This window comes from Marmota monax, unplaced genomic scaffold (genome assembly GCF_021218885.2).
Source record: "Marmota monax isolate L192 unplaced genomic scaffold, Marmota_monax_Labrador192_F-V1.1 WCK01_AAM20220418_F8-fsc00007, whole genome shotgun sequence".
NCBI classification, from domain to species: Eukaryota; Metazoa; Chordata; class Mammalia; order Rodentia; family Sciuridae; genus Marmota; species Marmota monax.
The window spans coordinates 15,326,551-15,349,137 of NW_026692781.1; the positions used below are offsets into that span (position 1 = coordinate 15,326,551).

General features: G+C 35.1%; 1 protein-coding gene across 1 annotated transcript in view; it reads right to left on the bottom strand.

Moving 5' to 3' along the window:
• Cerkl (ceramide kinase like) overlaps nucleotides 1–22,587 on the bottom strand; it is a 112,161-nt gene that overhangs the window by 50,639 nt on the left and 38,935 nt on the right. Inside the window, exon 2 of the mRNA XM_046447387.2 lies at nucleotides 16,873–17,115. Coding sequence (XP_046303343.1) covers nucleotides 16,873–17,115 — 243 coding nt within the window. The remainder of the gene's footprint in view (nucleotides 1–16,872; nucleotides 17,116–22,587) is intronic.

Here is a 22,587-nt window from a genome sequence, read left to right on the forward strand (position 1 = left end):
GGTCTGCTAGGTATAGAATCATGTCATCTGCAAATAGTGATAATTTAAGTTCTTCTTTTCCAACACACATAAATCAAAGGCATTCCTGTATATCAGCTACAAATCTTCTAAAATGGAAATGAGGACAACCACTCCATTCACAATATCCTCAAAAAAAATAAAATACTTAGGAATCAACCTAACAAGAGAGGTGAAAGACTTATACAATGAAAACTACAGAACCCTAAAGAGAGAAATAGAAGAAGATCTTAGAAGATGGAAAAATATACCCTGTTCATGAATAGGCAGAACTAACATCATCAAAATGGCGATATTACCAAAAGTTCTCTATAGGTTCAATGCAATGCCAATCAAAATCCCAACGGCATTTCTTGTAGAAATAGGTAAAGAAATTATGAAATTCATATGGAAAAATAAAAGACCCAGAATAGCAAAAACAACTCTAAGCAAGAAGTGTGAATCAGGCGGTATAGCGATACCAGACTTCAAACTATACTACAGAGCAATAGTAACAAAAACAGCATGGTACTGGTACCAAAACAGGCGGGTGGACCAATGGTACAGAATAGAGGACACAGAAACCAATCCACAAAACTACAACTACCTTATATTTGATAAAGGGGCTAAAAGCATGCAATGGAGGAAGGATAGCATCTTCAACAAATGGTGCTGGGAAAACTGGAAATCCATATGCAACAAAATGAAACTGAATCCCTTTCTCTTGCCATGCACAAGAGTGAATTCAAAATGGATCAAGGAGCTTGATATCAAATCAGAGACACGCCGTCTGATAGAAGAAAAAGTTGGCTATGATCTACATTCGGTGGGGTCGGGCTCCAAATTCTTCAATAGGACACCCATAGCACAAAAGTTAATAACTAGAATCAACAAATGGGACTTACTCAAACTAAAAAGTTTTTTCTCAGCAAAAGAAACAATAAGAGAGGTAAATAGGGAGCCTACACCCTGGGAACAAATCTTTACTCCTCACACTTCAGATAGAGCCCTAATATCCAGAGTATACAAAGAACTCAAAAAATTAGACAATAAGAGAACAAACAACCCAATCAACAAATGGGCCAAGGACCTGAACAGACACTTCTCAGAGGAGGACATACAGTCAATCAACAAGTATATGAAAAAATGCTCACCATCTCTAGCTGTCAGAGAAATGCAAATCAAAACCACCCTAAGATACCATCTCACTCCAGTAAGATTGGCAGCCATTATGAAGTCAAACAACAACAAGTGCTGGCGAGGATGTGGGGAAAAGGGTACTCTTGTACATTGCTGGTGGGACTGCAAATTGGTGCAGCCAATTTGGAAAGCAGTATGGAGATTTCTTGGAAAGCTGGGAATGGAACCACCATTCGACCCAGCTATTCCCCTTCTCGAACTATTCCCTAAAGACCTAAAAAGAGCATGCTACAGGGACACTGCTACATCGATGTTCATAGCAGCACAATTCACAATAACTAGACTGTGGAACCAACCTAGATGCCCTTCAATAGATGAATGGATAAAAAAATGTGGCATTTATACACAATGGAGTATTACTCTGCATTAAAAAATGACAAAATCATAGAATTTGCAGGGAAATGGATGGCATTAGAGCAGATTATGCTAAGTGAAGCTAGCCAATCCCTAAAAAACAAATGCCAAATGTCTTCTTTGATATAAGGAGAGCAACTAAGAACAGAGTAGGGAGGAAGAGCATGAGAAGATTAACATTAAACAGGGACGAGAGGTGGGAGGGAAAGGGAGACAGAAGGGTAATTGCATGGAAATAGAAGGAGACCCTCATTGTTATACAAAATTACATACAAGAGGAAGTGAAAGGAAAGGGAAAAAAACAAGGGGGAGAAATGAATTATAGTAGATGGGGTAGAGAGAGAAGATGGGAGGGGAGGGGAAGGGAGGGGAGGGGGAATAGTAGAGGATAGGAAAGGCAGCAGAATACAACAGACACTAGTATGGCAATATGTAAAACAGTGGATGTGTAACCGATGTGATTCTGCAATCTGTATATGGGGTAAAAATGGGAGTTCATAACCCACTTGAATCAAATATGTGAAATATGATATGTCAAGAACTATGTAATGTTTTGAACAACCAACAATAAAAATTTTTTAAAAATCTGAAACAAGAAAAAAAAAGAAATTAACAACAGGTTATCCATTCATTAATAACTAAAAAGTTCTAGTATTGGAGGAAAAATAGATAAGCCATTAACTCAGTTGATCAATAAAAAAGGGAGAAGAACAAACATGCAACATAATAATTGATAAGGGGAAATTTCTATTGATAAGGGAAACTTAAAACAAAAAAAAATTAAGGTTCTATAACTTATATGAGTTGACAAGGTACCTTAAAAAGATCAGTTTTCATAAAACAAACTGAATAAGTTAAAAAAAAAATCTACCGTATACAGAAAGAACCTGGCAGAGATGGTTCTGCAGGAGTACTGTGGTGAACCTTGGGAACACGGATTTCCTCAAGGTTATAAAAACTGATCCAGAGCATAAAAACAAAGGAGAACTTCCAAGCACTTATTAGCGAAGCAAGTACAGAATTGATACCTAACCCTGAGGAAGAGAACCAAAGCACACACATTTGACAAATTCAACATCCACTGCTGGAGCAGGTGGTCAACTCTCAAGATAACAGGAAGGAACAGATTACAGTAGTGTGAATGGAAATGCAGTTTGTTCTGCAGCCCACACCACACAAACTCAATGCAGAAACACTAGCAGTATTACCACTTACTTGTTCACAAGAAGAAGGCAAGGATTTTTATTATCCTCAAAGATACTTCTTATGCCACTGAAGGTTTGGCAAACCCATGTGTTAAAGGACTAGTGTTCAGGGTGGCACTATTGGGAGGTGGGGGAACCTTTAAGAGGATGGGTCTTTTAAGAGGTCTTTAGGTCATTGGGGGAGTGCCCTTCAAGGGGATTTTAAGACTCCAGAAACCTCCTTTCTCCCTTTTTTGCTCCCTCTCCAGGAGATGAGCAATTTTGCTCTGCTACATGCTCCCCCTGATGCCTCGCTATGGATTGGTGATGGAGCCAACTGATCATAGGCTGAAACCTCCAAAACAGTGAACCAGAATAAATTTTTTTCTTTATTTTTATCTTTGATTACCTCAGGTGTTCTGTTATAGTGACAGCTGTAAGAGCTTAAAAGAAGTAAGGCATTCCTATGTATAAATGACAACGGTATACCTGGAAAATCTTAGAGACCAATGATGATATCAAATTATTAAGCAACTTTATAGCATATAACATAGGAAATTCAATTGCCTTCATCTATACATAATGACCAACTAGAAAGTACGATGAAAGAGAAAACTCCATTTACAAAGTAAAATGCTAAAAAACATAAAATATTTGTGGATAAGCCTAACAATATACAATTATACATGAGGAAAATTATAAAACACCATGAGTATGCAAAAGTAGAATTGTACAAAAAGGAAAGATAGCTATTGACTTTGGCAAGATAGTCTCAACATTAAGAAATTGGTTCTTCCTAAGTTTCCAAGTGTGATGTGCTCTCAATTAAAATATCAAGTTTTGTTTCTAGATCTAGATAAGTTGATACTGAAGTATATAAAAAATTAACTGTATAGATATGAAGAAATGAATTGGTGTGAATATACTATGTATACCAGAGATATGAAAAATTGTGCTCTATGTGTGTAATAAGAATCATAATACATTTCACTGTCATATATAAGTAAAATAAATAAATAAAATTAACCTGCAAAAATGAGCATAAAGCACTAAAAAAACTGAGAGGAACTATTTCTACCAAATATTACAATGCTACACAGTCTCTCTAAACATTGGTACATGAATAGACTATTATTGAGACTGTGAATAAAGACACTTTCAAATATTGCTAATAAACATGTAAAATAAATCCCTCAGAAGAGAATTTGTCAATATTTAATATATATCCAATGTATTTAACATTTAACCCAGAAAGTCACTTTCAGAATAGTACAGAAATTAGAGATATCAATGTAAACTCATGATTTCTAATAATTATTTCCTAATTCTATCTGCTGCAAGAACATAAAATTTATGACATTCTAAGAAAATGAGCATACCTAACTCACAAATATTGATTTCCCAATACCATTCCCCACCAAAAGAAACTCCTTAGGGAGTAATAATGGATTCTGGGGCTGGGGTAGGGAAGATTTATTTTGGCTCATGATTTTGGAGTTTTTGGTTCATGACCAATTGACCTTTCTTCTTTGGGCCTCCGGTAGCATAGTCTATCATGTCAGTGCTGGCATTGAACATTGGGCCTTGCACATGCTTGGCAAGTACAATGAGCTACATCCTCAGTTTCCAAAGAATATTTTATTTTATCTACATTTATATTATATATATATATATATATATATATATATATATATATATATATATATATATATTAATTACACATCAAATTCTTCACCAATTCATCTCATGGCCAGGTGTGAAAAAAAAGAAAGTGGAAAAGAACATGTTCCCATAATCCTCTTTGAGGGCATCCCTGAAATGACTTAAAACCTCCCATTAGGCTCTATCTCTTAAATTTCCACCATCTTCCAATAGCCTTCTGGGGACCAAGGACTTAACTCATAGGCTTTTGGGAGACATTCTAGAGCCAAAATATAGCATTTCACATGGTCCCCAAGAATCATGTCCATTTCACTATGCAAAATACATCCATCCCCAACAGTCCCAAAGTCTTCACTATCCAAATGAAGACTAAAGTCCTAGTTCAAAGAGTCCTCTGAGATTCATGGCAAATTTAGTTGTGAGCCCCTGCAAATATCAAAAAGAAAGTCATAAACATTCAAGAAATTATGGCACCATAAATATTCCTATTCCAAAAAGGTGAAACAGGAAGTAATGAGGAATCAGACCAAAAATTAAAATCCAGCAGGGAAAACATTAAATCCTTAGTCTCCAGTTCTGGCAGTTGGGGCACACTGTGGCAACATGTGGGCTTCCAAAGGCTTGGGTAGCCCCCACCCTACTACTTCACTGCAGCAGGCCTGAAGGCCTTTCTCTCCATCAGGTTTTACCTTTATCTGAAGCTTCCCTTGGACATATTCCATGTTTCTGGCAGCTCCAGCTTCTTGGGGTCTCCACTACAGCTTTACTCTTACAGCTCTATGCATCACCCTGTTAAGGTCTGACCCTGTCACACATCTCCTGGCCTCCTAGGCTTTCTGCTGAAATCTTGGTGGAAGCCTCTTGCATTCTGTGAGTTTGCAAACCAGCAGCAGCACATAAACAGTGCAAAGGTCTACCATCAGCACAGAGCCATAACTGGGTCCATTTGAACCATGACTACAGTGACCTCAGTGTATTGCTTGCTTCAGCAGTCCTGGGCAAGAAGGGAACCATAAGGCTCACTTCTCAAAAGATTCTGCCCAAAAGTTCTCTGAGCCTGTGATGGCTGTGGTCTTTATGATTCCTGATTCTAAAGGCTTTTCCTCACCATCATGTATACTTACAGCAACAATTCTACCCTCTGTACCAATTTTCTCTGTTAGTCAGATTTTTGTCACTGAAACAAAATACCAAAGATAAGAAACTTGTAAATTAGATGAATTTATTCCAGGATAGTTTTGGAAGTTTCAGTCCATGACCAATTGACCCGGTTGTTTTGTATGTGTGGGGGCACAATATATCATGGCAGAAATGTGTGGCAGAAGAAGCCCATTTATTTCATGGCCCAATGCAAAAAGAAGAGAGCAAAAGATCAAGATCTCATATTTCCCTGAGGCAATGCCCCCAATGACCTAAAAGCTCCCACTAGGCTCCACCTTTTACAGTTTTGACACCTTCCCATGGCACCAAGCTGCCAACCAAATCTCTAACACATGGACTCTGGGGAGCTATTCAAGATGCAAACTTTAACAGTCTGGAGAAATATCCCCAAATTACTGGAAATAGGTTGAAAGAATGTAGTAGCCAGCTAGAGCAGGTTTATGTGCTTCTCAAAATTTCCTTTATAACCCCAAGGAAACACTAACTCATATAAGAGGAGAACTCCTCATCTTCCTTCCTAAAACTACTCTTTTATTTTAGTTCCAGATACTCCCATCCACAAATGCAGGATATTAGAGTCATCTTTGTGGTCTCTCTCTCTCCAGTCAGCTGACTTCATGATATGAACTGAATTAACATATAGGAAGGTATTGAGGAACCAGAGAACACAGCCTGGCATTAGAAACTGCAAAGGGCCCTGGAACCTGACCACACAAACAGGCTTTATCTGTCTTTCCTCTTTTCTTTGGAAAAAACAAAACAAAACTGTGGTGTATGACTAGTAGAAACAAAATTAGCATTTTCAAAATGCACAATTTTCCACTTAAGGTTTTTTTTAACAAAATGAAGATGGTTTTTGTCTTTGATGATAAAGAAAAAAAATTGCTGAAAATCACTATTATAACAGTACTACAATGTGTAGCCATTGCAAATATTCAACTACCTACCTAGGACACCAATAAATAAGTGTAATAAAATTCCTGAAGTTACATACAATATCTACATAAACACCACACAATTGTATTACCATTAATGGTAGTCTAATGATGTCAGGGGGCTTAATAATTTGATATTTAATATGAAATATGTATTTCCTACTTACATACAGGGAAAATGCTGCTTTATTACTTTTCATTTATTTGCAGTGAAAAGTGAGGATGCATTATACTCTCATGTAAGGATTGATTCATGTTTTAATCTCTCCTATCAACTTATAGCATTTGTATTTTGTTTTGGAAACTCTGATAAATATAAAACCAGTCATAAACCAGTGTTTTTACATGGCTTTTAAAATTCCTTTAGGTTAACAAAGAAATGTCTGTCATCTCTTACATAATGCCCAAGACATTCATGCAAGGGGTTTGAGAAATCTTAACAGTGACAGTCATGGTGAGACATTTGTATAAGTACCTAGAAACACACTATGCTACTTATTGCCCACATGTTGCCTGCTCCAAGTTCTAAATCACAATGTTGGGAAAAGAACATGAGAGGAATACTCTTCAAACAGGATGAGGTACATGCTACCTGACAAGTTCATGAAGTCTATTTTTTAGGGTAGAATCTAAATAGTACCATGAATGTGATGGAACTGTTGTAGAGTAGACCACCACCCTGGCAGGAATGACACATTGGTTAAGTGTGCTCTGGATTTTTATATATATATGGATTTGCACCAAGTTCCTACACCACCTACTAGCTGTTAAACCTTAGATTAACAATTTTTAAACTATTTTAGACTTTAGTTTTTAAAAAATTATTGTAGTTTTCTTATCAAATAAGAAAATTATTCTTATGAGATAATTATAATTTAATTTCACTATTACCAGTCATGCATTATTTCAATTTCTCAAACTCCACAACAAAACTCATAAAGTAAGTAATTTTGTTCCCATTTTTATATGAGAACATATTTGTAATTCTTGATGCTATTATGAGGATTTAATGAGATAATTCATAAAAGTTGCTTACGGAAGTGTCTGGCACATAGTAAACGCTTAATAAATGTCAGCCATTATCATTAGGATTTAAATTTTTAAAATGATGACTTCTTTAATATTCGGTAAAAGAAGAAATTATAACTAATTTATTTAACAGCATGAAAACTTAATTCAACACTCTACTGGAAACATTTAGAGAATCTTCATTTAGCACTTTGAATATAATCGCATGACAAGATCTGAGAAAGTCTACTAAATTAGTACTTCAAAGAAGTTCAGTTATACAAAAAACATAGTCAAAAGGGCCTCTTTCTAGGAAAAGATTTGAAAATAACATATTTGAGAATGAACGCACTCCACTTCTATTCTCAAGATACTCTGTTAATGACTGAAGCAGGAATATTTTTTCTTGTATGACATATCCATTATTCTTTTCAATATAATTATAATCAATTACATACAAAAATATAGTCCTTTATCAGGATAAAAATGCTACAGAGGCTGGTGAGAAGCCCTTGGCAAAACTGCCCAGTGTCACTAATCCCAAGTATCAATAAAATGTGTAGCTTCTAGAGGACAAATTAGAGCTTGCTACCCACTAAAAGGGTAGTAGCTGTGAGTCAGAGCTGATGCTGGGGTGGGGGGGGGGATAAGGAAACCCCTGGTGAGCTCTTTCAGCCTCTACCAGAATCTTCTTAAACAGACAAATAGGAAAGTCTTGGGAAACAAGTGACAACCTTATATGACTCTGTCAGGAATGGGTACTGGTTGACCTTTAAAAACATGTCAAATGATGAGGAAATAAAATGTTCTACAACCTACCAGCAAGTGTCTTTGGTGACTGAGGCATGCAGGTTTCTACATGTTTGTTAAATCAAAATGTGTTGGCTCAAACAATCAATCTCCGTGGCTCATGGCCCTGCAACACTTCACACTCACTGAGGGGTCTTCTAAAGGAATCAATGACTGGTGCCCTCCCAGACCTATATCAGTCAGAACCTCTCAAAACTGTCAGGAATGGCAAAGTCCTGAGAAGGAAGAATTTTTAATAAAAGTAATTCATATGTATGTCACAGTAAAAGAAAAAAAAATTTCAATAGTACCCTATTTTATATTTTCAATTTCTCTTTTTGTTTGATCATTTAAAAATGTACTTATTTCATATTCTCTTCTTGTCCCCTTTTCCTATTACATGAAGTTCTCAGGGAACTAATGCTACTGTTTGCTGTGTCTGCAGATTCTTCATTTGGTGAATTTCTCATACTGCTAATTGCTGAAATGGAAATGGGTCACAGTGTCAAACTAGCATGCTCCAGGTTCATCAGAAAGAGAAATTTCTTCCTTATTCCTTTATTAAGCAAATTTCACATGACAACTATGTTTCCATATTTTTATACTTTAGATAAGTATATGTTATGCTACAAATTTTATAATATTAGAGGTTTTTAATATTTTGATAACTTTGGAAAAGTTAAGTGGTGCTAGTAGTCAGAATTTAATAGAAACTAGTTTAATTTCACTGTTTTTTTCTGTCCAGTTCAGAAAGCGATGGAAAATTCAAAGGAAAAAAAAAATACTGAATAAAATTTTTAAACTCAATTTCAGTAGTGGTTTAAGGAAATGTAGGTTTCTTATTTGCAAATTGGTTTATAAGCAATATTTTGTAAAATTATAGAAAAAACACATTTAAACATATATTTATAAGAATAAATTTATAAGAATAAACATATATTGAAAAGAATAAAATTATATAGACATTCTCTGCTGGTGTCAATGATGGAGTTGCCAAAAGTGTGCATTTGGGTAATTAGAAGACTTGGAGGTCTCTATATGCCTACTGGTAAATAAAAAGGCTTAACAGGTTATAATAAGCCAACAGGTTGGCATTCTTAGGATGACTTAATCTGAGATTTTCAAGTGCTTCAGTTTGGGGGAGGTGTATTCAAATAAAGCCACATTCAAACTCCTCTAAATAGGAAATATGAATCAATTAGCTCAAGAGTGAGTGGTAGATGAACAGCCTACACTGCAAAAGCAAGTCCTGGGAGGTCCAGTGGTCACACTCCACAGACTCCTGTTTTGAGTTACTGCAAGAGGTGGACATCACATGATCAAAGAAATATTTACTCAGTTTCCACATTAATAAACATATATGTATACTTATCATAAAAACATATTTAAAAATGAAACATGTCACTTAAATGTCCAACTCAGCTGGTAAAATACCAGAGTCATAAATTTCATTTTCAAATCTTCAAAAGAAAAACTACTTGTAGTTCAAATATAACATCCTTGCAGAAAATAACTTGTCCCTAAGAGACAAGCCCTGACAATTCAAATAAGGTACAACCAAATGTCTGAAGCTACCATTCTTTTGACATATAACAACTGCTCATTTAAAAATAATCATTACAATATTGATTTCCAGTTTATTTTTTCCTGTAAGCACATCGCTTGGCAGCATATTTAAGTCAGAGTGTCACATTATTCCATTGTCCTGCTAAGAAAAATTCTTCCTTGTTCATTTAATCAATGATATAACTTTGACAAAAACAAAAAAAATTACCATAATTTTCTTGTACATTACAATGTAAGTATTAAACAAAATCAATGTTTTAAGAAGCCGTGATCTTTGTTCTCAAGGAGAGAGCATCCTATTGAGTCCGACATCATAGAACACAGATTTGACATCTAATGACAAGCTAGAGAAACATCTTTGGAAAGAAAAACAAATAACTTTCCCATTTCCTTTATGCTTTATATTTCAAAGCTGATTGAGCTTTTTGATATAGAAGAGTAAGCTACATTACAAGAACAAGATGAATTAAATACATCTGGCTTGCATTACCCTCTATGCATGTATGATTACACTATTGGTGTGACTCTGCACCATGTATAGCCAGAGGAATGAGAAGTTACCTTCTATTTGTGTACAATGTGTCAAAATGAATTCTACTGTCATGTATAACTAATTAGAACAAGTTAAAAAAAAAGAAAAAGAAATTAGCATTTAGAAATGAAACAAAAATATGATATCAGAAATAACTCTTCCAAATGTGTATTAAAAATACTTTTGTTACTTGTCTCTGGGTAACTATTACATTTAGTTAAAATTAGAAAAATCTAAACAAAACTCAACATTTTTTTTTTAATGTACATATATACTCTATTGCTCAATACTCACTTGGCTACTAGGAACCAACACAGCAGTCTTGTAATGTCACTCTTGACCAATGAATTTAACACATTATATTGCAAATACACTCAATCAATGAGGATTCTTCTATAATACACTATGGTGATTTTATTCTAGAACATGGCTGTTTTCTCAGCTGTGGCTTTAAAAATTTGTTCTTTTTAGATATGCATGACAGTAGAGTGTATTTTGACATATTATATATACATGGCGTATACCTCCTCCCTCCCCCCTTTTTTATGGTACCAGGATACTTTCCAGCCCTATTATGTATTTTATTTAGAGACAGGGTCTCACTGAGTTGCTAAGCGCCGCGCCATTGCTGAGGCTGGCTTTGAACTCGTGATCCTCCTGTCTCAGCCTCCAGAACCACTGGGATTATAGGTGTGTGCCACCCCGCTTGGCTAACTTCCCCTTCCTGTGGTCGTACATGATGTGGAATTACACTGGTCATGTATTCATATGTGAACATAGGAAAGTTATCTCTGATTCATTCTACTGTCTTTCGTATTCTCATTCCCCTTCCTTCCCTTCATTCCCATAGGTCTAATCCAATGAACTTCTATTCTCCCTCTCTTTCCTTGTTGTGTGTAGCATCCACATATTAAAGACATTCAACTTTTTTTTTTTTTAGGATTGGCTTATTTTACTTAGCATAATAGTCACCCGATCCATCCATATACCAGAAAAACGTCATTCTTTTTATGGATAAATAATATTCCATTGTGTATATAAACCACATTTTCTTTATCTACTCATCTGTTGAAGGGTACCTAGGTTGGTTCCAGAGGTTAGTTATTGTGAATTGTGCTGGTATAAACATTAATGTGGCTGAGTCACTGTAGTATGCTTATTTTTTTTTAGTATTTATTTTTATTTTTTAGTTGTAGTTGGACACAATACCTTTATTTTACTTATTTATTATTTTTATGTGGTGCTGAGGATCAAACCCAGGGCCTCACCTGTGCTACGAAATTGCTCTACCACTGAACCACAACCCCAGCCCCTGTAGTATGCTGATTTTAAACTCCTTTGGATATATATCAAGGAGTGGGATAACTGGGTGAAACAGTGGTTTCATTCCAAGTTTTCTGAGGAATCTCCATACTACTTTCCAGAGTTGTTGCACAGTTTGCAATCCCACCAGCAATATATGAGTGTATCATTTTCCTCACATCCTTGACAACATTTATTGTCTCTAATATTCTTAATAAATGCCATTATGACTAGAATGCAAAGAAATCTCAGTGTAGTTTTAATTTGCATTTCTCTAATTGCTAGAGATCTTGAACATTTTAAAAAAATATTTATTTATTGATATATCTTTAGTTTTAGGTAGATACATTAATTTGTTTTTATGTGGTGCCGAGGATCGAACCCAGTGCCTCATGCATGCTAGGTGAGCACTCCACCACTGAGCCATCACTCCAGCCCCTGAATATTTTTTTCATATTTTTTTTTGATCATTTGTATTTCTTCTTGAAACACCTGTTCAGTTGCTTTGCCCATTTATTGATTGGGTTACTTGGGGTTTTGATGTTAAGTTTTTTGAGTTATTTATATATCCTGGAGATAAATGCTCTGAAGTATGGGTTTGAAAGATTTTCTCCCATTCTGTAATCTCTTTGTTCAGGTTCTTGATTTTTCCCTTTGCTGTGAAGCTTTTTAGTTTATTGATTCCTGATTTTGCTTCATGCGCTTTAGGAATCTTGTTGAGGTAATTGGTTCCTAAGCTGACATGATGGAGAATTGGGCGTACATTTTCTTCTAGTAGGTATAGAATCTCTGGTCTAATTCCTAGGTCCTTCATCCATTTTGAAAAACTCAACAGTCTTATGCTAAAAGGGTTCTTCAATGTTTTTTTTTACCATTTTTTTCAGTTTTTTCCTCTTTTTTCTTTTGTATTTTAATATATAAGCATGTCCCCAAGATTTTGTATGTAATACTCTGCTTTAAAAAAAATCTATACTACTTGCTTTTGTGATTTCATCTATTTCCATCAACTCTTCTCCCCTTCTTCATAAATTCCTCTCAAAGTGCTCCATGGTTCATCATCCCCAGTTGCATCATGTAGTACATCCCATTGGGCCAAGACTAGAATATTTTTCTTTTGAATCAACTGTGTTTTACAATAAACTTCATCTTTATTCTCCAAGTCATTTGAGCAAATCCTTTAGAGCTCTTGTTTTCTTTTGCCATTGTTTTGTTTCATTTCTCTCTTCGACTTCTGCCAAGTTCTGAGGACCCTAAATATCACCTGCAGGATACTGTGTTCTTTATTCCCATACAGGGTGCCTGCCAGAAAGCCTATGAATATCCATTAACATTTAGGTAATTGTTTCTAAGGAAAAGCTTGGTTCAGTGTTCAGAGGAGCTCATAAGTCACCATTTCTAGGAAACTCAAATATGCAGAAACTGGCTCATACGCTAAATGGATAAAAGTCAACCTACCTACTGTACACTCTTGCTATATTTAAAATCTTTGCATCACAGGTATATAAAAAAGTAGAAAGACTATGTTCAATTGCTTTCACCACACAACTACATAATCTAAACTACTTAAAAAATTTTTGAATCTCTAAATCAATAATCAATTGTTGTGGTCCCTATTCAATTGTTCATATCATCATTGTTGCCCTTAATACATTTTTAAATACAATGAATTGTCTATTCTGTATCCAGGGCAAAAGAGTTCTATACAGGAGTATAGAATTAGAGTTCTATATAGGAGTACATCTTCATTTTTGTATTTCCAACTCTTAACACAGAGTCTAATACAAAATGTGTGTTGGATGAATGAACCTCTATTGCCCACCTGTCATAAAGTTATGATGACTTTTCTATTATTAAGAATAAAAAAAAGATGCTGTACTCAATTGCACTCAGAATTGTTGAACATGAAAGGAGCCAACTTGTTTTCTGGTAAAAATAGACTTCTAAGATTGTTTTATATTTATAAACCTACAATTATCTGGTCACCTTTTGTCAATTAAGTCTTAAAATCACAAGTGTTTGAGAGTTGTTTTGTCGCCCCCCCCCAGTACCGCCAGTCTGTTTTCTTAAAAATTCATCACATCCTATTCATTGCTCTGATTCAAAGAGAAAATGTGCATATTTGAAAATGACTCATAATATCTAAATTATGCTAAAATTAGTGTTACACTAATTAGACTAAAAGACCAACCCCTTGAGGTTTGAAGGCCTTCCTTCTTCATGTTTTTCATATTTGGAGTAAAAAAGGGACAAGATATAAAGGCTGGAAGGAAAAAAAATCTCTTTGCTACATAAAGATAAAAACCAAAATAAGTCAATGCAATTTTTAAAAACAACCTGTTGATTTCATCAGAAAAAACAGTTAAAAACAAGGTCTTTGTACCTAAAATAGAATTGCCTAATATTTCACTGTGAATCAAATATATTTTTTTGTGGTATAAAATTCATCATCTCCTAAATTTAAGTTAGCTCTAAACACTAATTATTTAGATGAGGAATTCTTTCAGGGGGCAGGGATGGCTAAACACTGATCAATCACCATTTGCTAAATCTGATGCACTGTTATCAAATAACAGGGACAGTGGATATAAGAGGGGGAGATAATACAACGGAGACCCAACTCCTTGGAAAGCAGAGCCAGAGAAGACCAGGTAAATGTACGCAATAGCCCTATCTCAGACTGAGAAGGACTCAGGGCTTCCTTCGCTAAGGGAAAGAGGTTTGATCCAGTTATATTTGACTGTCAGATGATAGGCACTTTAATAAACACCTGGAGTTCATGGATCTGAACATGAAAGAAATAGCAAGAAAAACTGAGGATAAAATCTTAAAAAGGAAGTACCAATATAATATAATGAGTGGCAGAGAGTCTTGGTGCTTCAGCTGTTCACTTGTGCACAACGAAGTTGACCCAGAACTGCTTTTGAATGGAGATGAGAAGTTGACCCCTCCTATAAGGACTCCCTGTCCCTTGGATGTAGAGATGAGACAGTCATTTATTCAGATAGTCTTGGTTTTCATTTTCATTAGAATATTTCAATCCTGTGTTGTTTGTTTGCACTGCTTGGTTTTAAAAGTCAGTCTATTTGCTTTTAATCAGCAAATTAACTCTACTCCAGGACCAATGCAGAGATTATGACCTTATATATTTTACTGTCTCCAACTCTTATCAAAATCAAAAGTACAAGAAGTAATATCCCCAAAGGATGATAGCCTAGATAATAAGTTGTTTAGTGATCTCTGTAATCTGTCTAGATTTTAACATTAAATTAAACCAAAACATCATTAAGCTGAATATCTGGACAGTGTATCGGGGGCTGTTTTGTTTGCTTATAGCTAGGCACACTCCTATAAAATTGCTTTTACTGAATTGAGCTTTGTTGTGATATCTTCTGCTACTTGCTTTTGGCTTTATTGGTGAGATATGTTAAAGAAGTTGCTTTAGCCATCTTTTTATAAGCTCCCTGGGAGATTTATCAGGATTTCAGAGTGAGGAAGAGTTTGATGCTTCTTTTACAGACCATGCAAGTCCAATGAATACTTAGTCATGTTAATAAATGTAATTGAAATGATTCATTTTCATTTTTAACCTTTTATCTTTTCACATGAATTTGAAATAACAGTGTAAAAGTCCCACAGTTAAAGTGGAATGCTTTTAGTTAATTACACTGATTTTTCTCCATTTTCAGGAACGAACTAAATTATGGCCTCTGTGGGTTCCTGCCCTCTTGAAAGAATCAGGTCTCTTTGAAGATCCCAAAGGGGATAATGAGGAAGGATGGGGCTACTTAGCAGCAAAGTTTCCCAGTTTTAATGCAGTCATGTCAGCTTATTGGTATCTTCTATGGGTATAACCTTAGCAGTGGCCTGCCAGTGACCAACATGGGTCCTCATCATGTTGATCATAGATGTTGGACCTGAATATTTCTGACATCTCTGTGTGCATGCTCGTTATCTGGCACCCATCTTTCTCCTGAGTCATCCAAGCCCAAACTAAACCATCAGCAATACCAGCTGCCACTACCCTGGTCAATCTGTCAAAAAGGAAAAAAGTGGGCTAAAAGGAAATTAAGCAATATTTTCAAACCTATGAGGACAAAAAAAAAATAAATCAACCCTAAAAATCAGATTATATTTTAACTAGATAATATTTAAAAATCCAAAATTAAAAAACCCAAATTGCATTGTATTTATTATTTTGTTTAGTGTGCAAAATATAAAAGTGTCATTTAGAAATTTCAGATACAGAGTCCATCTATGAGATATATTCTAATAAGCAATGTCTTAGATGTTCACCTTCAGAAAAATCTACCCTAAGATAGACACGTCTCAATTGACACAGTAAAAAGTAAAGTCCCTTAAAGATTATCTTCAAAACATTCTTATTTTCAAATGCCCAAGGCATCAATACAAACTATGCTATCAACATGTGCCTAGAAGAAAAAAGTTCTAAAATAAGCTGAAAGATGTGAATATAAAAATATGCTTCTAAAAGTAACTTGAAAGTGAACAAAATTATTTAAAAACTGTTATTTCAGATTATAGAAGCTTCTTTGTGAATGTGGTCACTCAAGAGCCAATGCCTAGCTCATTCCATTGGGCCAGCATTAACCTGATGCCAAATCCAGACAAAGATACTAAAAAAGAACTACATATCAATATCCTTTATGAACGTTGATGTAAAAATCCTTAATAAAATTTGAACGAAAAAAATTCAAAGCACATTAAAAGCTTATTCACTAAGACAAATTGGGATTTGTTCCTAGAATGCAAGGATGGTTAAATACATGAAAAATCAGTGTAATATACCACATGAACAGAATAAAGGGGAAAAAGATAATCATCTCAGTTGATGTAGAAATAAACACTTGACAAAATTCAATGCCCTCTTATGATAAACACACTCAACATACTAGGAATGGTAAGATGCCATCAACAGAATCAAGTGTTGTTTGTACCCATAAATATAACATGTGTATATTCATAATCTACATCAAATAGACAAAACTCCCAGGATGGGGTTGGAGTTGTGGCTCAGTGGTAGAACATTCATTTGGCATATGTGAGGCACTGGATTCAATCCTCAGCACCATTTATAAATAAATAAAATAAAGGTATTATGTCCATCTACAACTAAAAAAAACCCAAACAAACAAACAAAAAAACAACTCCCAGGAGTACTTACCTGCCAAAATTTTCTTGAACTGTCTAAACCATACATCGCAGTGGTCTTCACTTAAATTAATAAGATCAAGGGTGGAATCTTTTAATTTGTTCTGTTCCTTTTTCAGGCAGAAGAAAAGTGTGATGCCTAGTAAAGTCCCACTTCTTGGCTGCTTAGCAGAGCAACGCCGCTTCAGCTTCACGGAGAATATGTTTTTGAGCTCAAGGGATTCTTCTTTACATAGCAAATCAAATTTATAATTACCTGAAAAGAAAATTTATTTTCTTCAATCAAAACCATTACATCCATATCTTCTATGTATGCACAATAGTTAAGACCCAGAAAATCTTTATCATTTTTAATTATGTGGTTTCCCTTTGCATCTGTCCCTGCATGAGACAGGAAGGGAAGAAAAGAAAAATGGATCTATTTTCCAAAATGAGGGGGAAAAATAGGATGAATGAAGGGCATTTCTGCCACACGAGGCCTACAATATTCAGAATCAGAACATTTAATGTATGAAGAATTTTGAGCAACACTGTAGTAATAAATTAATATCATGCAAGGGGCTCTTATGTGACAAACTAATGCAAAAAAAACCCACAGAATTCACTCACAGAAGTGAGTTATGCCAACTTATTGAAGGCAATCTTAAAGAAAAGGAAATGTACCCTCCTGGAAAAGTAACACATGTGCAAAAAGGATGAACATGTATGATTATTGTCAATAGAAAACATAGGAATTCCTGCCAATCTAGAAAAGCACTCAAAAAACTTAACCACAATCAGACTTTATTTTTAAAGTGGTGTGTGTGTGTGTGTGTGTGAGCAACTTTCAAAACTTTTGCTTCTGATCAACATGGAATGACATGGACTGTTTATAACTTCTACCTGAAACACCACAAAACCACACAGGATACCTGAAGAAGCAGTGTTCAAGACACTGGACCTCAGGTGACAAAGGAGGACAGTGGTCCCTAAGAGAAGACAAACAAAATGCACCACATGATTGCCCCAACCTACTACAGGAGAGTTTGTCCAGGACACAATGGAGGCAGGGGAACCCTAGTGGTCTTTCTTGGTTGAGAGGGAATTAGGGGTCCAAGATGTCAAGGTGACAAGGATTCATAAGGCTAATTACCAGAAAGGAAAAGGCTTCACAGAGAGCACTTAAGATCTGTAGAGGTGTCAAGTCTTCAGCAAGTATTGGTCAACACGTGAGGCCAGGGAAAGAACCACTCACAGGACTATGAGAACAGTGTTCAGATCACATAGGCATCCAACCAGCCAAAGTGGAAAATCACAGAAATTCACGAGAGATTGGGGAGAATATTTAGAAGAATATTGTCCCATCAGTGAGTTGGCCAAAGGCTGCCACCTAACAAGCCTAAAAAACAAGCTGCAAAAGCATTACTCTGCTTCCAAGTAACTTACAAAGCACTAGAATATTCATAGAAATGTAACAATGTCCCGCAAGTTTTGTAATATCTTTCATCCAACTTCACATAACTAGGTATGCAAAATATGTGTCCCACAATAGAAAAAGTAATGAATAAAAAATAAAAACCAGATAAAACAATAGAAAGTAGAGGCTTTGTCTCAGCTTCTTCATTCCTTGAAGTATGCAATTGTCCTCAGACTGGAGTGAGGACTTTGAGGCACTCCAAGATACTCATTGTCTGCATATTTCTGGGAGTTTTTGGCCTTCTCTAATCATTCTGTAAATCATAGCCTGATTGATAATGAAGCACAGGTACCACTAAAATAGAAAGGAATAGAAAAACCTTCACTCAAAGATTATCCTATTGTTTAGTAGGATAGGGGGAACTCAAAGTCCATTTTTCAGGCCTGACATTCTCTAGAAAGTTCAGGTTTCAGCTCTGATTATAATCCACTTCCATCCTTCGGTGACACAAGACCCCCAACATATTAATTCAGCAGGCTTTTCTTTGTGTAGCAAAACATTTCGTAATCTCAGAAAATAATCATCACTATTATTATAATCACTTTATCCAAAGGAGTGCACGTATTTGAGCCAAAACCTTTTTATACCTTTATGAATTGAATGATTCACCCTGACTTTCCTTTTCTATAAATACTAATCAATTAATCTGTATTGTAAGATTGACTTTTCTCTAGTACAGTTCTCAAGCTATCAGTCTCAGAAGCCCTTTGTACTCTTAAAGAATGAAGAACCCCAGATAACTTGTTTGTGTAGGTTATAAGTATCTGTATTTGTTGTACCAGAAATTGAAATTGAGATTTTTTTTCAAAGAACAAGAAAACAATTCATACACTCCTACAGGGCAACGATGTTAGACATATTCATCTCTGCAGAATTCTACTGTACCCTTGGGAGACAATGAGTGACTATTGCAAACATATTCTTAGTAATATGATAAAAACAGCTTTGACTTTACTAATCCCCGAAAAAGTCCCTGGAACACACTTTGAAAACACTGCTTTAGCATATTTTAGATCATTTGTGCCCTTTAATCATATTATGAAGTTAAGTCCTTTTTCAGATAATGTTCCAATTAACTAAAATTTTTGGTTCCCTCTTAATATCACCCACTGATCAGTGTTAAGTCTCTCCAGTTGAGCACCTTGGTAACCTATCTCTGAAAATAGCCTCTTATAACAGCATAGGGTTTCAAGTTCATCTGAGTTTTTTAAGGAGTCCCAGTTCTAATAAGGAAGAATATATTAGAAAAGCTGGCCAGAGGAGTATGATACCTAACTCATTCACGAAAGTCAGTAATATTGCTATGATTTGAATGTGAGGTGTCCCCAAAAGCTCATCTGTGAGACAATGAAAGAATATTTAGAAGTGAAATGATTGGTTTATGATAGCATTAACACAAATCAGTGATCAACTGAGTGGTAACTGAAGGTGAGTAGGATGTGGCTGGAGGAGGTAGGTCATTAGGGGTGTGCCTTTGGGGTATATATTTTATATATGCAAGCAGAGTAAGTCTCTCTCTCTCTCTCTCTCTCTCTCTCTCTCTCTCTCTCTCTCTCTCTCTCTCTCTCCATTCTGATCATCATGTGAGATGCTTCCAAACCGGTAGGCCTGTGGCCTCCCTCACAGAACACTTGAGAAAGTCCAGTGATATCTTACCCGCTTCCAGTACTCTCAACAATGAATGGAGCAGGTTTGTCCAAGGTCCTGGAAACTCCTCACTCTGTAGTATATAAAGAAGTATGTGGTAAACAGTGTCCTGTGAAGCTGGGGAAGTTTGTCTGAGTATGGGGGTGTTGCTGGGTGTCTGCTTCACACAGCTGGATGTGTAGATAAGCTGCACCATATTCCTGCCTAAATAAACTTGATTTTGGCTATATCTGTGGATATTCTTTAAAAAAAAATCAAGCAATTAGCAAAGCTGAACATCTTTTCATGTGCTTTCCATTTTAGTTTCTCAAGAGTTGCCTCTATATGTGCTTTGCCCTGCTTCTATTTGTCTATTTTTTAGTCACTTGCAGAAATCCTTTAAATAATCTCAAAATTAAACCCTTTATACACATTATTTTGGTAATAACTTCTAGGCTAATTTTACAACAATTTGTGTCACATATAAATTTCATTTTATGTGGGAAAACATACAACAAGTAAGAACACAGAGGAAGGAAAGAAGGAAGAAAAGTAAAAGAAAAAGCAGCCATTGAGGGAAAGAAAAATTGGGGCAAAATAAACTCTTTACTTTTAATTTGAAGTTCTGTAGTGTAGTCTGTAATTATTTCATATGCATGTGCTTCATTTTGGCTAACAAATAATTCAATAACTATTCCAATTTAAAACCTCTTAGAAAATTGAAAATTTAAAGATATTGACCAACAGCCAATATCACATGACAATAAAAAACAGAGGAATTTCCAGAAATAAGAATACCTAATAGAATACCTATAGAATCATCTTCACTGTTCCCAATTACTCTAGACATTCTAGCCAATGCCATAAGGAAAATGAAATAAAAGACAATAATTGGTGGTAGAGGGAGAGGAAGCTGAAATTGTAACTATATCACAATATATTTGTAAAAACCAAAAGAGTCAACTTAATCATTAGACCTAATAAAAATATTCAGTAAGGAAGCTCGTTACAAATGTGTCTATACTCAAGGAGACATAATGGATATAAAGAGATACCATATCCATTAGCATATCATACTTAGGAATAAATTGGCAAAATGATGCTGGACTTGAATGGGGGAAAAGCCATTTATAATTTACTAAGAATAAAGAATTAAATGGAGATGTATTAAGTTCCAAGATTACATGTTTTATATGACAGAAATCTCATTATTAACTATAATACAACTTCAATCAAAATCTTAATGGTATATTCTTTGATGTAAGGAGGAACAAGGAACCTGATCAAGTGATTTGCAAATTCTCTTGGAATAAATGTCTTACATTAACTAAAAAAAAAAATGTTGTAAAAATAATGAATGGAAGATCATGCCCTGTCAAGTATATTTTATAAAGTTATGATAATTAAAAACATCTTTAAGTAGAGAAATGAATGGACCAGAGAAACATTTATATGATTTTTAAAATTCTCTAATGTGTTATGGTAGAATCTAAGCTCACTGGGAAAAAGTGAAAGGTGCTTTAAAACTGATTTAATTTTTTGAAAAGAAAAAATAGAGCCCCATCTCATAATATGCACCAATATTTCCAGAATAGAAATTTATATAACCATAATAAAAAAGCCCTAAGCATAACAGCAAAGGCAGACATTCCAAGATCAAGATAATTAACATAAAAATTATTCAATGCCTACAAAGTCCTAAAGACCCATAAAAGGGAGTCACAAGCAAAGGCCAAATGAACAGAAATACTTGCAACACATGATGATTATATAATCTATTTAATCAAGAAAAGAACACTTTAATGGAGAAGCACATAAAAGACCCAGGCAGGCATTTCACAAAAGAAGAAATGCAAATTGACCAATGAACATATGAAAAAGTTCAACCTAATTAGTAATCAAAGAAATGCAAATTAAAACAACAAGATACCACTTTTTGCCTTTTAGATTGGCATGAGATCAAAAATAAGGCTCAATGATGGTACAGCTAAAGGGAAGCAGTCCCAGTGCTGCTAGGAATGAAAAATGGTAACTGCTGAATAACAAGTTGGGAATATGTATCAAAAGATTTCAAAATGTTAATTGCAGCAACATTTATGATAGCAAAAATATTTAAAGAAACATTTGTGTCCTTCAATGGGAGGATGGTTGAAGAAATCATAGTCGTCTTCTGTAAATCAAATGAGCCAGTGTGAGCTCTGTATGCTGATCTGGAAAAGCATTCATGCTAAGAGAAATGACTAAATGGAATAAAAGTTATAAAAGCAGTCTGAGGGATTTGATCACACTCTCATTCGAGAGATTTTTAAAAAGAAATCTAAGCAAAATTACACAACAAATTTAACATTGACAACCTATTAAAAGAGAGAAATGTAGCTTTTAAGCAATGTAGCTCAGTGATGGAGCTTTTCCTATCATGTATCAGACACTGCATTCAAATCCCAGTGGGAGACATGGGGAGGGAGAGGGAGAGGAGAAGGGGGAGAAAGGAATACAAAGTTAGATTTCTTATAAACCTCTATAATTTTCTTTTGAGAGACAGTGAGAGAGCGAGAAAGAAGGTGGGAGGGAGATATGAGATAGAGAATGTGAGGTTAGATTTTTCTTATAAACTTCTATAATTTTCTCTTCCAATAATCAACATAA